The sequence below is a fragment of the Bombina bombina genome, chromosome 4 (assembly GCF_027579735.1).
Source record: "Bombina bombina isolate aBomBom1 chromosome 4, aBomBom1.pri, whole genome shotgun sequence".
NCBI lineage: Eukaryota > Metazoa > Chordata > Amphibia > Anura > Bombinatoridae > Bombina > Bombina bombina.
Window position 1 is genome coordinate 569,305,034 of NC_069502.1, and position 19,155 is coordinate 569,324,188.

The 19,155-nt window shown below is 41.4% G+C and overlaps 1 protein-coding gene across 1 annotated transcript in view; it reads right to left on the minus strand.

The window, feature by feature from the left end:
- Positions 1–19,155, minus strand: part of MDN1 (midasin AAA ATPase 1) — a 1,255,339-nt gene that overhangs the window by 1,081,415 nt on the left and 154,769 nt on the right. Inside the window, 1 exon segment of the mRNA XM_053710546.1 lies at positions 7,566–7,676. Within this exon segment, the coding sequence (XP_053566521.1) occupies positions 7,566–7,676 (111 nt within the window).

Below are 19,155 nucleotides of genomic sequence, written 5' to 3' on the forward strand. Positions count from 1 at the left end.
CAAGTAAGGTACTACAGCAATGCCCCTTGGTCTTAGCACCGCTAGAAGGGACCCTAGTACCTTTGTGAAAATCCTTGGACCAGTGGCTAATCCGAAAGGAAGCGCCACGAACTGGTAATGCTTGTCCAGGAATGCGAACCTTAGGAACCGATGATGTTCCTTGTGGATAGGAATATGTAGATACGCATCCTTTAAATCCACCGTGGTCATGAATTGACCTTCCTGGATGGAAGGAAGAATAGTTCGAATGGTTTCCATCTTGAACGATGGAACCTTGAGAAACTTGTTTAAGATCTTGAGATCTAAGATTGGTCTGAACGTTCCCTCTTTTTTGGGAACTATGAACAGATTGGAGTAGAACCCCATCCCTTGTTCTCTTAATGGAACAGGATGAATCACTCCCATTTTTAACAGGTCTTCTACACAATGTAAGAATGCCTGTCTTTTTATGTGGTCTGAAGACAACTGAGACCTGTGGAACCTCCCCCTTGGGGGAAGCCCCTTGAATTCCAGAAGATAACCTTGGGAGACTATTTCTAGCGCCCAAGGATCCAGAACATCTCTTGCCCAAGCCTGAGCGAAGAGAGAGAGTCTGCCCCCCACCAGATCCGGTCCCGGATCGGGGGCCAACATTTCATGCTGTCTTGGTAGCAGTGGCAGGTTTCTTGGCCTGCTTTCCCTTGTTCCAGCCTTGCATTGGTCTCCAAGCTGGCTTGGCTTGAGAAGTATTACCCTCTTGCTTAGAGGACGTAGCACTTTGGGCTGGTCCGTTTCTACGAAAGGGACGAAAATTAGGTTTATTTTTTGCCTTGAAAGGCCGATCCTGAGGAAGGGCGTGGCCCTTACCCCCAGTGATATCAGAGATAATCTCTTTCAAGTCAGGGCCAAACAGCGTTTTCCCCTTGAAAGGAATGTTAAGTAGCTTGTTCTTGGAAGACGCATCAGCCGACCAAGATTTCAACCAAAGCGCTCTGCGCGCCACAATAGCAAACCCAGAATTCTTAGCCGCTAACCTAGCCAATTGCAAAGTGGCGTCTAGGGTGAAAGAATTAGCCAATTTGAGAGCATTGATTCTGTCCATAATCTCCTCATAAGGAGGAGAATCACTATCGACCGCCTTTATCAGCTCATCGAACCAGAAACATGCGGCTGTAGCGACAGGGACAGTGCATGAAATTGGTTGTAGAAGGTAACCCTGCTGAACAAACATCTTTTTAAGTAAACCTTCTAATTTTTTATCCATAGGATCTTTGAAAGCACAACTATCCTCTATGGGTATAGTGGTGCGTTTGTTTAAAGTGGAAACCGCTCCCTCGACCTTGGGGACCGTCTGCCATAAGTCCTTTCTGGGGTCGACCATAGGAAACAATTTTTTAAATATGGGGGGAGGGACGAAAGGAATACCGGGCCTTTCCCATTCTTTATTAACAATGTCCGCCACCCGCTTGGGTATAGGAAAAGCTTCTGGGAGCCCCGGGACCTCTAGGAACTTGTCCATTTTACATAGTTTCTCTGGGATGACCAACTTGTCACAATCATCCAGAGTGGATAATACCTCCTTAAGCAGAATGCGGAGATGTTCCAACTTAAATTTAAACGTAATCACATCAGGTTCAGCTTGTTGAGAAATGTTCCCTGAATCAGTAATTTCTCCCTCAGACAAAACCTCCCTGGCCCCATCAGACTGGGTTAGGGGCCCTTCAGAACCATTATTTTCAGCGTCGTCATGCTCTTCAGTATCTAAAACAGAGCAGTCGCGCTTACGCTGATAAGTGTTCATTTTGGCTAAAATGTTTTTGACAGAATTATCCATTACAGCCGTTAATTGTTGCATAGTAAGGAGTATTGGCGCGCTAGATGTACTAGGGGCCTCCTGAGTGGGCAAGACTCGTGTAGACGAAGGAGGGAATGATGCAGTACCATGCTTACTCCCCTCACTTGAGGAATCATCTTGGGCATCATTGTCATTGTCACATAAATCACATTTATTTAAATGAATAGGAATTCTGGCTTCCCCACATTCAGAACACAGTCTATCTGGTAGTTCAGACATGTTAAACAGGCATAAACTTGATAACAAAGTACAAAAAACGTTTTAAAATAAAACCGTTACTGTCACTTTAAATTTTAAACTGAACACACTTTATTACTGCAATTGCGAAAAAACATGAAGGAATTGTTCAAAATTCACCAAATTTTCACCACAGTGTCTTAAAGCCTTAAAAGTATTGCACACCAAATTTGGAAGCTTTAACCCTTAAAATAACGGAACCGGAGCCGTTTTTAACTTTAACCCCTTTACAGTCCCTGGTATCTGCTTTGCTGAGACCCAACCAAGCCCAAAGGGGAATACGATACCAAATGACGCCTTCAGAAAGTCTTTTCTAAGTATCAGAGCTCCTCTCACATGCGACTGCATGTCATGCCTCTCAAAAACAAGTGCGCAACACCGGCACGAAAATGAGGCTCTGCCTATGATTTGGGAAAGCCCCTAAAGAATAAGGTGTCTAAAACAGTGCCTGCCGATATTATTATATCAAAATACCCAGATTAAATGATTCCTCAAGGCTAAATATGTGTTAAAAATGAATCGATTTAGCCCAGATAAAGTCTACAGTCTTAATAAGCCCTTGTGAAGCCCTTATTTACGATCTTAATAAACATGGCTTACCGGATCCCATAGGGAAAATGACAGCTTCCAGCATTACATCGTCTTGTTAGAATGTGTCATACCTCAAGCAGCAAGAGACTGCTCACTGTTCCCCCAACTGAAGTTAATTGCTCTCAACAGTCCTGTGTGGAACAGCCATGGATTTTAGTGACGGTGCTAAAATCATTTTCCTCATACAAACAGAAATCTTCATCTCTTTTCTGTTTGAGTAAATAGTACATACCAGCACTATTTCAAAATAACAAACTCTTGATTGAATAATAAAAACTACAGTTAAACACTAAAAAACTCTAAGCCATCTCCGTGGAGATGTTGCCTGTACAACGGCAAAGAGAATGACTGGGGTAGGCGGAGCCTAGGAGGGATCATGTGACCAGCTTTGCTGGGCTCTTTGCCATTTCCTGTTGGGGAAGAGAATATCCCACAAGTAAGGATGACGCCGTGGACCGGACACACCTATGTTGGAGAAATTAGGTTTATTTTTGGCCTTGAAAGACCTATCCTGAGGAAGGGCGTGGCCCTTGCCCCCAGTGATATCAGAAATAATCTCTTTCAAGTCAGGGCCAAACAGCGTTTTCCCCTTGAAAGGAATGTTAAGCAATTTGTTCTTGGAAGACGCATCCGCTGACCAAGATTTTAGCCAAAGCGCTCTGCGCGCCACAATAGCAAACCCAGAATTTTTCGCCGCTAATATAGCCAATTGCAAAGTGGCGTCTAGGGTGAAAGAGTTAGCCAATTTGAGAGCATGAATTCTGTCCAAAATCTCCTCATAAGAAGAATCTTTATTGAGCGCCTTTTCTAGTTCATCGAACCAGAAACACGCTGCTGTAGTGACAGGAACAATGCATGAAATTGGTTGTAGAAGGTAACCTTGCTGAACAAACATCTTTTTAAGCAAACCCTCTAATTTTTTATCCATAGGATCTTTGAAGGCACAACTATCTTCTATGGGTATAGTGGTGCGTTTGTTTAGAGTAGAAACCGCCCCCTCGACCTTGGGGACTGTCTGCCATAAGTCCTTTCTGGGGTCGACCATAGGAAACAATTTCTTAAATATAGGGGGAGGGACGAAAGGTATGCCGGGCCTTTCCCATTCTTTATTTACAATGTCCGCCACCCGCTTGGGTATAGGAAAAGCTTCGGGGGGCCCCGGGACCTCTAGGAACTTGTCCATTTTACATAATTTCTCTGGAATGACCAAATTCTCACAATCATCCAGAGTAGATAACACCTCCTTAAGCAGAGCGCGGAGATGTTCCAATTTAAATTTAAATGTAATCACATCAGGTTCAGCTTGTTGAGAAATTTTCCCTGAATCTGAAATTTCTCCCTCAGACAAAACCTCCCTGGCCCCCTCAGACTGGTGTAGGGGCACTTCAGAACCAATATCATCAGCGTCCTCATGCTCTTCAGTATTTTCTAAAACAGAGCAGTCGCGCTTTCGCTGATAAGTGGGCATTTTGGCTAAAATGTTTTTGATAGAATTATCCATTACAGCCGTTAATTGTTGCATAGTAAGGAGTATTGGCGCACTAGATGTGCTAGGGGCCTCCTGTGTGGGCAAGACTGGTGTAGACGAAGGAGGGGATGATGCAGTACCATGCTTACTCCCCTCACTTGAGGAATCATCTTGGGCATCATTTTCTCTAAATTTTGTGTCACATAAATCACATCTATTTAAATGAGAAGGAACCTTGGCTTCCCCACATACAGAACACAGTCTATCTGGTAGTTCAGACATGTTAAACAGGCATAAACTTGATAACAAAGTACAAAAAACGTTTTAAAATAAAACCGTTACTGTCACTTTAAATTTTAAACTGAACACACTTTATTACTGCAAATGTGAAAAAGTATGAAGGAATTGTTCAAAATTCACCAAAATTTCACCACAGTGTCTTAAAGCCTTAAAAGTATTGCACACCAAATTTGAAAGCTTTAACCCTTAAAATAACGGAACCGGAGCCGTTTTTATATTTAACCCCTTTACAGTCCCTGGTATCTGCTTTGCTGAGACCCAACCAAGCCCAAAGAGGAATACGATACCAAATGACGCCTTCAGAAAGTCTTTTCTATGTATCAGAGCTCCTCACACATGCATCTGCATGTCATGCTTCCCAAAAACAAGTGCGCAATAGAGGCGCGAAAATGAGGCTCTGCCTATGATTAGGGAAAGCCCCTAGAGAATAAGGTGTCCAATACAGTGCCTGCCGGTTATTTTACATAATTCCCAAGAATAAAATAATTCCTCAAAGCTATGAAGTATAAAATATGCTTATATATCAATCGTTTTAGCCCAGAAAATGTCTACAGTCTTAAAAGCCCATGTGAAGCCCTTTTTTTCTTTATGTAATAAAAATGGCTTACCGGATCCCATGGGGAAAATGACAGCTTCCAGCATTACATCGTCTTGTTAGAAATGTGTCATACCTCAAGCAGCAAAAGTCTGCTCGCTGTTTCCCCCAACTGAAGTTAATTCCTCTCAACAGTCCTGTGTGGAAACAGCCATCGATTTTAGTAACGGTTGCTAAAATCATTTTCCTCTTACAAACAGAAATCTTCATCTCTTTTCTGTTTCAGAGTAAATAGTACATACCAGCACTATTTTAAAATAAACTCTTGATTGAATAATAAAAACTACAGTTAAACACCAAAAAACTCTAAGCCATCTCCGTGGAGATGTTGCCTGTACAACGGCAAAGAGAATGACTGGGGAAGGCGGAGCCTAGGAGGGATCATGTGACCAGCTTTGCTGGGCTCTTTGCCATTTCCTGTTGGGGAAGAGAATATCCCACAAGTAAGGATGACGCCGTGGACCGGACACACCTATGTTGGAGAAATGAGGCTCTGCCTATGACTAGAAAAGGCCCCCATCTGAAAAAGGTGTCCAATACAGTACCTGCCGTTTTTTAACAACAATCCCCAAGATTATAATAACTATTAAGAGTTATAATCTGCCAAATATGCTTAGCAAAGTAATCGTTTTAGCCCAGAAAAATGTCTACCAGTTTTTTAAGCCCTTATAAAGCCCTTTATTCTTTTACTTAATCTAAGAAAATGGCTTACCGGTCCCCATAGGGGAAATGACAGCCTTCCAGCATTACAAAGTCTTGTTAGAAATGTGGCCAGTCATACCTCAAGCAGAAAAGTCTGCCAACTGTTTCCCCCAACTGAAGTTACTTCATCTCAACAGTCCTGTGTGGAAACAGCAATCGATTTTAGTAACGTTTGCTAAAATCATCTTCCTCTTACAAACAGAAATCTTCATCTCTTTTCTGTTTCAGAGTAAATAGTACATACCAGCACTATTTTAAAATAACAAACACTTGATTGAAGGATAAAAACTACATTTAAACACCAAAAAACTCTTAACCATCTCCGTGGAGATGTTGCCGGTGCAACGGCAAAGAGAATGACTGGGGTAGGCGGAGCCTAGGAGGGATCATGTGACCAGCTTTGCTGGTCTCTTTGCCATTTCCTGTTGGGGAAGAGAATATCCCACAAGTAAGGATGACGCCGTGGACCGGACACACCTATGTTGGAGAAAAGAGACACTTAACATTGAACAAAAGAAAAGTTAATGACCTGGTTGGAAAGCAATGCAAATTTAAAAGTGGTCATAAAATAGACAATAGTTGAGAAACTAAATATATAATGCTGGACAAAACAAACCCCAAAAAATATGACCAAAAAAACTAAAACTAATACCCAACGACAGGTATCTCAGAAGTATAATGTACTGTAAGATTGTATTTTTTTTTTTAATATGTTTCCAATGACTTGTTATACAAGCTGCAGAGTTTTAAAATGCAAGGAAAAATGCTCCTTCATGATGTTTTTTCTATATGAAATAGCTGTTTTTTTGCTTATTAAAACCATAAACCCATTTAAATGTACTGAGCTTGAAGGCAGTGCAGACAGTATTATCTTTCTCTTTATATACAAAAGTTTTCTGTCTTTAGATCAAAAATGGTAGAAATATAGAATATCTGAACCATACCCCAGAATTCAGACTAGAAACAAAACAGTTACAAGCTCACACATATACAAAATAAAGTGTGTGTGTGTGTTTTTATATGTAAAGTAAATAATAAATCAAACATCAATATAACTGTTGATGGTGACTATATATTACCCAAGAAAATCTTTTAAACATTCCTTGGTGCTCACGGCCACAATAAATCTATGGTTCAACAAAGAAAAAAAGAAAGTAGGTGAACAAATGAAAAAACACCTTAAACAATGGCCTTGACGCACACAAAATAAAGTTATATCGTTTTTTTTACAGAAATCTTTATATATGTATTTTGATTGTTGGGTCTCTGGTATGCTGTAATAAAAAAATTACTTTATTTTGTGTGCGGCAAGGCCATTCTTTAAGGTGTTCTTTTTACTCGTTTACCTATTTTCTTCTTTCTTTGCTGAACCTTAAAGGGATATGAAACTCAAATTTAATTTCATGATTCAGATAGAGAATACAATTTTAAACAACTTTCTAATTTACTTTTATATAAATTAGTTTCATTCACTTGGTATAATTTGTTGAAGGAGCAGCAAAACACAGTACTGGTTTATAACTGAAGACATGGGTGAGCCAATGACAATCAATATATATGCAGCCACCAATCAGCAGCTAGAACCTTTGCTGCTCCCGAGCTTACCTAGATAAACCTTTCAGCAAAGGATAACAAGAGATGGAAGCAAATAAAGTTGTTTAAAATTGTATTCTCTATCTAAATCATGAAAGAAAAATTTTGGGTTTCATGTCCCTTTAAATAATTTCTGTCTACAAATTGTTGGGTTTCCTCAGATGCAGAAAACAAATGTATCAAGCCTTGTTTTAAGTCTAACTATGTGCAGCATTCCTAATAAAAAGTACTCAAATGTTCAATACCTGCTTAAAGAGGTTCTTTATGTTTCCCTGAATAATATGACGAGTTATCAGATTTTGAACTGTAGAGTGGGAAGCTCTGTCTAGTTGCGTCAGGAAGCCAAGACAAAAGCCCTGCAAAGAAAAGGAGAGAGATTTAAAAAAAAAAAAAAAAAAATGTGTATATACATACATATCTCTATATCCACACACACACACACACACACACACACACACACACACACACAGGATATAAAAAGTCTACACACCCCTGTTAAAATGGCAGGTTTCTGTGATGTAAAAAAATGAGACAAAGATAAATCATTTCAGAGCTTTTTCCACCTTTAATGTGACCTATAAACTATGCAACTCAACTGAAAAACAAACTGAAATCTTTTAGGTGAAGGGAAGTAAAACTAAAGAAATAAAATAATATGGTTGCATAAGTGTGAACACCATTAAACTAATACTTTGTTGAAGCACCCTTTGATTTTATTACAACACACAGTCTTTTTGGGTATGAGTCTATCAGCATGGCACATCCTGATTTGGCAAGATTTGCCCACTCTTCTTTGCAAAAACACTTCAAATCTGTCAGATTGTGAGGGCATCTCCTGTGAACAGCCCTCTTCAGATCATTCCAAAACTTTAATCTTCTTCTGGTGAAGCCATTCCTTTGTTAATTTGGATGTATGTTTTGGGTAGTTATGCTGAAAGATGAAGTTCCTCTTCATGTTCAGCTTTCTAGCAGAAACCTGAAGGTTTTGTGCCAATATTGTCTGGTATTTGGAACTGTTCATAATTCCCTCTACCTTGAATAATGCCCCAGTTCCAGCTGTGGGTATGGTGTTCTTTTAGTGATGTGCAGTGTTGTTTTTGCACAAAACACATCTTTTGGAATTATTGCCAAAAAGTTCAACCTTTGTTTCATCAGACCAGAACACCTTTTCTCACATGCTTTTGGGAGACTTCAGATGTGTTTTTGCTCAATTTAGCTGTGCTTGGATGTTTCTCTTCATAAGAAAAGGCTTCCGTCTTGCCGTCTACCCCAAAGCCCACACATATGAAGAATACGGGAGATTGTTGTCACATGTACTACACAGCCAGTACTTGCCAGATATTCCTGCAGCTCCTTTAATGTTGCTGTAGGCCTCTTGGTAGCCTCCCAGACCAGTTTTTGTCTTTTCATCAATTTTGGAGGGACATCCAGTTCTTGGTAATGTCACTGTTGTGCCATATGTTCTCCACTTGATGACTGTCTTCACTGTGTTCCATGGTATATCTAATGCCTTGGAAATTCTTTTGTGCCCTTCTCCTGACTGATACCTTATAACAATAAGATCCCTCTGATGCTTTGGAAGCTCTCTGCGGACCATGGCTTTTGTGTAGGACGTGACTAAGAAAATGTCAGGAAAGACTTGCTAGAACAGCTGAACTTTATTCAGGGTTAATAAGAGGCACTTTAAATGATGGCAGGTGTGTGATGACTCTTATTTAAAGGGACAGTCTAGGCCAAAATAAACATTCATGATTCAGATAGGGCATGTCATTTTAAACAATTTTCCAATTTACTTTTATCACCAATTTTGCTTTGTTCTCTTGGTATTCTTAGTTGAAAGCTTAACCTAGGAGGTTCATATGCTAATTTCTTAGACCTTGAAGGCCACCTCTTTTCAGAATACATTTTAACAATTTTTCACCACTAGAGGGTGTTAGTTCACGTATTTCATATAGATAACACTGTGCTCGTGGAGGTGAAGTTATCTGGGAGCAGGCACTGATTGGCTAGACTGCAAGTCTGTCAAAAGAACTGAAATAAAGGGGCAGTTTGCAGAGGCTTAGATACAAGATAATTACAGAGGTTAAAAGTATATTATAACTGTGTTGGTTATGCAAAACTGGGAAATGGGTAATAAAGGGATTATCTATCTTTTAAAACAATAACAATTCTGGTGTAGACTTTCCCTTTAACATGATTTTGAATGTGATTGCTTAATTCTGAACACAGCTACATCACCAGTTATAAGAGGGTGTGCACACTTAGGCAACCACATTATTTTAGTTATTTGTGTTTACTTCCCTCTACCTTAAAGATTTCAGTTTGTGTTTCAATTGAGTTGTGTAGTTTATAGGTCACATTAAAGGTGTAAAAATGTTCTGAAATTATTTATCTTTGTCTAATTTTTTTACATCACAGAAACCTATAACTATATCTATATATCACTGCAAAATTAAGTTTCTCCGGTTTTGCCATTTATAGGTATGAGAGCAAAATTGACATTTTTGTTTTATTGTATAAAACTGACAAAAACTTCAAATAAATGCAGTGTTTTCAGACCTCAAAAAAATTAAAAGAAAACAAGTTCATTTTTAAACACCACAATACTAATATTTTAACTGCGTTCAGAAAATCAATATTTGGTTGAATAACCCTGATTTTCAATCACATCTATTATGTGTGTCTTGGGATGCTCTCCACCAGTCTAACATTGCTGTTGGGTGACTTTATGCCATTCCTGGTACACAGATAAAAAAAAGTCAAGCAGTTCGGCTTTGTTTGATGCAATTGTGTGTATTGGTGGCGCCTTTCCTCTCTCCCTGGGATTAGGCAATCTTGTTCCTGGGTGTATGTAATCTGATCTTTCATCTTCCTGCGGTTACCTCGGGGAAAAGTTTCACAAGTGGCAGTATAATCGTGCCCAAGCGATGAAAAAAGTGTGGTATACTCAGAGGATGGATTAAATAAAAGGCTTTATTCAAAGACCAACTCAAACAAAGTCTTTGATAAAATCCATTTTACAATCCAGCAATAAACGCTATACAATGTCTTCAACCTTGGTGTTTTTATACCATATAGGCCCTCCTATTCATTTCCAAACAGGTGAAACACTTGGTCTGGAAATGAGTTTACATCTTGAGGGGATTACAAGGGAAATTCAATAATTATTAAAAAAAAGCAAAATTTATGCTTACCTGATAAATTTGTTTCTTTTTAGATAAGATGAGTCCACGGCTTTCATCCTTACTTGTGGGATATCGCCTCCTGGTCAGCAGGAGGAGGCAAAGAGCACCACAGCAGAGCTGTATATATAGCTCCTCCCTTCCCTCCCACTCCAGTCATTCAACCGAAGTTAGGAAGAGAAAGGAAAAGCCAAGGTGCAGAGTTTAACAAACATTAACAACCTGACTTATGAGAACAGGGTGGGCCGTGGAGTCATCGTATCTAAAAAGAAACAAAATTTATCAGGTAAGTATAAATTTTCTTTTCATTTTAAAGATAAGAGTCCACGGATTTCATCCTTACTTGTGGGATACAATACCAAAGCAATAGTACACGGAAAAGGGAGGGACAAGACAGGAAACCTAAACGGAAGGCACCACCGCTTGAAGAACTTTCCTCCCAAAAACAGCCTCAGCAGAGGCAAAAGTATCAAATTTGGAAAATTTGGAAAAAGTGTGAAGAGAAAACCAAGTTGCATCTTTGCAAATCTGTTCAACAGAAGCATCATTTTTGAATGGCCATGAGGAAGCCACAGCCCTAGTAGAATGAGCCGTAATTTGTTCAGGAGGCTGCCATCCAGCAGTCTCATATGCAAAACTGATAATACTACTCAGCCAAAGGAAGCCATAGTTTTCTGACCCCTACGTTTCCCTGAAAAAAACAACAAAGAAGGATGACAATTGACGAAAATCCTTGGTCGCCTGTAAGTAGAACTTCAAAGCACAGACCACGTCCAAATTAAGTAACAGACGCTCCTTCGTAGAAGAAGGATTAGGACACAAGGAAGGAACAACAATTTCCTGATTAATATTTTTATCTGAAACAACCTTATGAAGAAAACTAGGTTTGGTTCGTAACACCACCTTATCCAAATGGAAAATAAGATAAGGAGAATCACATTGTAATGCCGAGAGCTCAGACTAATTTAAGAGCTTTAATCTTCTTTGGAAGAAATGCAAGATAGGTCTCAGTTTTAAGAGATTCTTCCAAAGCATCAAACCAATAAGCTGCCGCACTTGTAACCGTAACAATGCAGGCCGCTGGTTGTAACAGCAACCCCTGATGAACATAGATCCTTTTAAGGAGACCCTCTAATTTCTTATCCATAGGGTCTTTGAAAGCACAACTATCCTTGATAGGGATAGTAGTTCGTTTAGCCAAGGTGGAAATAGCTCCCTCCACCTTAGGGACCATTTGCCAAGAGTCCCTAACAGTGTCAGCTATAGGGTACATTTTCTTGAAAACAGGAGAAGGGGCAAATGGAATACCCAGTCTCTGCCATTCCTTAGCAATAATTTCTGAAGTCCTCTTAAGAACTGGAAAAACATCAAAATAAGAAGGGACCTCTAAATATCTGTCCAACTTACTCAATTTCTCTGGAGGAACCACAATTGAATCACAATCATCAGAGTCACCAAAACCTCCCTCAATAACAGGCGGAGGTGTTCAAGCTTAAACCTGAAAGAAACCACATCTGAATCCGTCTGAGGTAAGACACTTCCTGAGTCAGAAAGTTCACCCTTGGATAGGACCTCCATACCCTCCAATTCAGAGCCATGGGAGAGTACATCTGAGATCGCCATTAAAGTATCAGAAGTTGTATTGACCATGTGGTTATCCTTCCTACTGTGTTTGCCTTTAAGTACGGGAAAGGCAGATAACGCTTCTGAAAGTGTAGATGACATAACTGCAGCTATGTCCTGCAGTGTGATCGCAGCAAAAGCTGCTGAGGAACTGGGCGCCGCTTGAGCGGGCGTTAAGGGCTGTAACGCTTGGGGAGAAAGTTGCAGCATACTCTGAATCTCCTTAGCAGAACCCTGAGAAGCATCTGCTTTTGACAAATTTTTATTAAAGAAAATTTGCTCTCTAAACTGTAATGCCCTCTCAGTGCAAGAGTGACAAAAAGTAACAGGAGGTTCCACATTGGCATTCAAACACATGGAAAATGTAATGCTTTGAAGATCTTCCATGATAATAAATAAACAAAAGCAAAAGCAATTTTGGTTGTGGTATTGTTAAATATGTAACTGTTGTATTTAAAACCTAGAAAATATGAGAACAGCCTAATATGACTTGTCAAAAACTCCTGAAAACAGAGTAACTGTGCCTTTAAACATAAAAGTACCCAAAATGTATTGCCTTAACACTCTGACCGATAGGTCTGAAACAGAGAGTAACTGTGTATAACTCTCACCGTTAATCCAATTCACTTGCAAGGACTAAACTAACAGTGCACATCCTCGCCACAGCTCTGCTGAGGCGCCTACCTGCCCCCACGTTACACCGACTACGTCTACTCGTTCAGCAAGTGCCTAAGACCGCCTGTGTTTAACACTCAGCCATGCGGTCTAAGTAACACCGGAGTCTTCAAGCGCACTGCTTATCGGGTGCCAGGATCTCCTAGAGAAAACTGTGCGGCTTCACAAGCGTGCGAACGTTAAGCCCCGCCCTTCAGGGGCGGCAACGAAACCTCGTCAGAAGCCGGCTAAAGAAACTGACACAAACTAATGCCGGTCAGAATAAACCCCTAGTAAATGTGTTATACACTCATCAAACACACTGACAAAAGCTAGAGCAGCTTACACCGGAGTACCAATACCAAAACTCCAAAATTCAGAATCCCCAGCGTCAAACCCACAGTCCCATCAAACAGAGCTATCAGTCATAGCAAGATTACAGTCTGACATGACAGTCACAGAGTAATGAGGGAAATCCTTACACACAAAGAACATGTAATGTGTTGAGCAATAAAAGTTTATGACCCCTCACGTAAGATATGAGAAAAGACAGTCTGTTCTAAGTTAATTTATGTCCCAGAAATGAAAGGACTGCACATAACTCTATGCTGAGCGACAGCATGACTTGTCCCACACGATCAAGAGGTCCTCCTCCTCCTCCTGTAGTTCTGTGGGAATAAACAGGGTCTTAGATAATATCTGCTAAGACCATCATCTGCAGGGCAGCAGATAGTATGGGAGGTGCAGAAAGAATTGAAAATCCCACCAGTTCCCATTGCTTAAAAGCCACCTGTAGCTCTACTCTAGAGGCTGACAAGGAATATGGCTACACCCTGAATAAAATAGCACTCAATGGTACCATTTTAGAAACAAACTCTTGATTGAAGAATCTAAACTAACACCTCACTTTACCTCTTCCCATCACTAACACAGGCCAAGAGAATGACTGGGGTGGGAGGGAAGGGAGGGAGGAGCTATATATACAGCTCTGCTGTGGTGCTCTTTGCCTCCTCCTGCTGACCAGGAGGCGATATCCCACAAGTAAGGATGAAACCCGTGGACTCATCGTATCTTTAAAAAGAAACATAAATTATGCTTACCTGATAATTTCCTTTTCTTCTGATGGAAAGAGTACACAGCTGCATTCATTACTTTTGGGAAATAAGAACCTGGCCACCAGGAAAAGGCAAATGCAACCCAGCCAAAGGCTTAAATACTCCTCCCAATCCTCTCATACCCCAGTCATTCTGCCGAGGAACAAGGAACAGTAGAAGAAATATAAGGGTGAAAGGTGCCAGAAGAATATAAGGACGCCCCATAGAAAATTACAGGTGGGGACCTGTGGACTCTTTCCATCAGAAGAAAAGGAAATTATCAGGTAAGCATAATTTATGTTTTTCTTCTTAAATAGAAAGAGTCCACAGCTGCATTCATTACTTTTGGAAAAACAATACCCAAGCTATAGAGGACACTGAATGCCAAGACGGGAGGTTACAATAGGCGGCCCATACTGAGGGCACCAGGCCTGAACCTCTACCCAATAAAAAAAAATCTCACTTCGTCGGAAGACAAGAACGTTTTAAGACGAAAAGCCCCAATGACACTGACTTGCAGTTAGTCCCGAAGACAAACTAGAGACCGCAAACAGACTTGACTGAGCCAACAGTTCTCCAGGAGACGCTGTCGCCCAAAAAACGGTCCCCCACCACTCATCTCCACAAATGAAGGAGACACCAGCCGAAACCCCCAAGGGAACAAGGCAAAGGAGAACCAAGGAAACCGAAAGGTCCCCTAATACAAAAACCAACACCTCCACGAGTGAGCCCAGCTCACAGAGACCCAAAGGGGCCTAAACAGGGAAAGGAGGCCTATACCAAGCAAAACCCAGGATAAGACCGGGCACAGACACAGAACAGACGTCTCTCCAATATCCTGCAAGCACGGAATGCAACTGAAGAGGCAAAGTCCTCCCAGAGTCTAGCCACAGAATACCAAAGAATTCGACCATGAAAAAGCATGTAATACACCCAGGTGAAAAACCCCAAGTTGAGAACACAGAATCCACAACAGGATGACACAGAGGTTACTTGCGAGGAAGAAAAAGCAGTCAAGCAAGAAAAAGACCACAAAGGTAACCCCCTGACAGTGGGCACGTTCCAGACAACCAAAATCTACACACAGGTCCCTGAAAAGGGGAACACAAAACCTCAATCAAGGTCCCCCGAGAAGATGAGTATACCCTCAGAACCCGAAGGAAGAGTAAACCCTCTTCTAATCAATGGCGCAAGTTGAAAGGAAAATCTATACCCTAGCAGACTAAGCTAACAGGATAGACTCAACAAAGCTCACACATCCAGAGGAGACTGCGCAAACGCATTTTCACAGACCGCTTGACCATCCTGACCTGCAGACCCACACTCAGCTGGACCAACCCAGCCTCCGGGATCCAAGACAGGAAGACAAAAGAATCCCGAAACAGGTACACAAACAAGCGTAAGGATAGCACAGCCATCCCCACAGAGCACAAGTACAACCCGACTCTGAAACAGACAAGACTATAAGACCTAAGGTTCTATCAAAGGCCCAACAAGTCTGCTTGGAGCCAGCAAGACCCCAGGGGGAACCATTCCCACCTTTCCACCTCCCATTCAGGAGAAGCCCCAAGCAAGTACTCCATCTCCATAGGGAGGAGAATATCCCCTAATGAAAAGGGATGATGCCGGAAGGGCAACAACTGTCCTCAAGGCCCGAAGACACCGGCTAATGGGAAGAGAAATTCCCAACACAGATGTCCTAGAAAAGGACCTTCCTACAAGTAGTTTGTTAAGCAGAGGCACAGCCAACCCATTAGCCAGCAGAGCAGGGAATCCACGGGAACACTGGCAAGCTGACCAGGGGAATGCAACCCTAAGGAGAACCAGAAAATTGGTCATCCAACGCCAGCAGCTGGATATGAACCAACCACGCTTGAGGCTCAAGCCACACGGCTAACCACCAGATGACATGGGCCACTCTGTGAGAGTAAAAAATACTCTGAAAACCTGGCCAACAATGATCAGGTTAGGTAGACGAAGCAAGGACACAGCCCAAGTTCCCACTACTGAGGAACACCCCGACCAGCCCTGAGATCCAAGATTCCAAAACCACCCAGACTGGGTCAGTAAAAAGGCCAAGTGAAGCGTCAGCAACCAGAAGTCTCTGGGAGAAAAACAGGTCCGGATACCCAATATTTCAGGCAAACCAATACCCCAACTGGCCAAGAAGCCAGACGTACAGGTATGGATGCATATCTAGAAAATCCAGATAGCGTGAGAACTTGAAAGCCCCGACCAAAAGGAAGGAACCACCCCTAGCTAAAGTCCAATGCTCCAAGGAGCAAGGCTAGAAGTCGTATGAAGATACTTCTCAGAGCCTTAGGACGACCAAGGGATACGTAGAGATAAAAAAAAATCCTACTAACAGGACTAGTCTCCCTAACACTTCCGCACAAGCAGAGGACACAAGGAAGAGAAGGCACTAAGCCTACCCAGCTCCGGAAAACCCTGAGCTAAACAAAAGTCCACGCAGGGATCAACCATCACCCGGAAACACTGATCCCTAAAAGGAGATCCACTCACTCAGAGGCAATGGAAGAAGACCCAAAGGCCTCTTATAACTCAGTCAAGAGTAAGAGCTGCATCTAGAAATAATAGAAACAGCTTACGCATACACCTGCAAGGTGTCAAGAGCTGCAACAAGTTTCAAACTGCAAACCTTACGCATGCTAGACAGCTATCCTGTACAAGCTGTTGGATCAAGCCCAAAAGGACAAATCCAGAGGCCTAAAAAATGAAGGCCAAACTGCTCAATAGCGGTAAGGGGCATTAAGCCCTCCCACCCTCCACCACATAGGGAAGGAAACTAAGTTCTAATGAAACAGATCTCAGATAGTGACGCAGCGGAAATCTGCCCTGCCCAGTCATCTATGACCGGCTATAAGTACTGAAACAATCCTTCCCACCTCACGGGCCCACAGGTCCTCTCGAAAGCTTAGTTGAACATGAAAAACATAATTTATGTAAGAACTTACCTGATAAATTCATTTCTTTCATATTGGCAAGAGTCCATGAGCTAGTGACATATGGGATATACAATCCTACCAGGAGGGGCATAGTTTCCCAAACCTCAAAATGCCTATAAAAATACACCCCTCACCACACCCACAATTCAGTTTAACGAATAGCCAAGCAGTGGGGTGATAAAGAAAGGAGTAAAAAGCATCAACAAAGGAAATTTGGAAATAATTGTGCTTTATACAAAAAATCATAACCACCATAAAAAGGGTGGGCCTCATGGACTCTTGCCAATATGAAAGAAATGAATTTATCAGTTCTTACATAAATTATGTTTTCTTTCATGTAATTTGCAAGAGTCCATGAGCTAGTGACATATGGGATATCAATACCCAAGATGTGGAGTCTTCCACTCAAGAGTCATTAGAGAGGGAGGGAATAAAAATAAAAACAGCCATATTCCGCTGAAAAATTAATCCACAACCCAAAAAAATAAGTTTATTTTCATTTTGAAAGAAAAAAACAAATCAAAAGCAGAAGAAGCAAACTGGAACAGCTGCCTGAAGAACTTTTCTACCAAAAACTGCTTCCCGAAGAAGCAAATACATCAAAACGGTAGAATTTAGTAAATGTATGCAAAGAGGACCAAGTTGCCGCTTTGCAAATCTGATCAAATGACGCTTCATTCTTAAAAGCCCACGAAGTGGAGACTGATCTAGTAGAATGAGCTGTAATTCTGAGGCGGGGCCTGACCCGACTCTAAATAAGCTTGATGAATCAAAAGTTTCAACCAAGAAGCCAAGGATATAGCAGAAGCCTTCTGACCTTTCCTAGGACCAGAAAATAAAACAAATAGACTGGAAGTCTTCCTGAAATCTTTTGTAGCTTCCACATAATATTTCAAAGCTCTTACCACATCCAAAGAATTTAAGGATCTATCCAAAGAATTCTTAGGTTTAGGACATAAGGAAGGGACAACAATTTCTCTACTAATATTGTTAGAATTCACAACCTTAGGTAAAAATTGAAAATCAGTCCGCAAAACAGCCTTATCCTGATGAAAAATCAGAAAAGGAGACTCACAAGAAAGAGCAGATAGCTCAGAAACTCTTCTAGCAGTAGAGATGGCCAAAAGAAACAACACTTTCCAAGAAAGTAGTTTAATGTCCAAATAATGCATAGGTTCAAATGGAGCCTGTAAAGCCTTCAGAACCAAATTAAGATTCCAAGGAGGAGAAATTGACTTAATGACAGGCTTAATACGAACTAAAGCCTGTACAAAACAGTATATATCAGGAAGTATAGCAATCTTTCTGTGAAATAAAACAGAAAGAGCGGAGATTTGTCCTTTCAAGGAACTTGCAGACAAACCCTTATCCAAACCATCCTGAAGAAACTGTAAAATTCTAGAAATTCTAAAAGAAGGCCAGGAGAATTTACGAGAACGCCATGAAATGCAAGTCTTCCAAACTCTATAATAAATCTTTCTAGAAACAGATTTACGAGCTTGTAACATAGTATTAATCACTGAGTCAGAGAAACCTCTATGACTTAGAACTAAGCGTTCAATTTCCATACCTTCAAATTTAATTATTTGAGATCCTGATGGAAAAACGGACCTTGAGATAGTAGGTCCGGCCGTAACGGAAGTGGCCAAGGCGGGCAACTGGACATCCGAACCAGATCCGCATACCAAAACCTGTGTGGCCATGCTGGAGCCACCAGCAACACAAAAGACTGTTCTATGATGATTTTGGAGATCACTCTTGGAAGGAGAACTAGAGGCGGAAAGATGTAAGCAGGATGATAACACCAAGGAAGTGTCAACGCATCCACTGCTTCCGCCTGAACATCCCTGGACCTGGATAGATATCTGGGAAGTTTCTTGTTTAGATGAGAGGCCATGAGATCTATCTCTGGAAGCCCCCACATCTGAACGATCTGAGAACACACATCTGGATAGAGAGACCACTCCCCTGGATGTAAAGTCTGGCAGCTGAGATAATCCGCCTCTCAATTGTCTACACCTGGGATATGCACCTCAGAGATTAGACAGGAGCTGGATTCAGCCCAAGCAAGTATTCAAGATACTTCTTTCATAGCTTGGGGACTGTGAGTCCCACCCTGATGATTGACATAAGCCACAGTTGTGATATTGTCTGTCTGAAAACAAATTAACGGTTCTCTCTTTAGCAGAGGCCAGAACTGAAGAGCGCTGAGAATTGCACGGAGTTCTAAAATATTTATTGGTAATCTCGCCTCTTGAGATTTCCAAACCCCTTGTGCTGTCAGAGATCCCCAAACAGCTCCCCAACCTGAAAGAC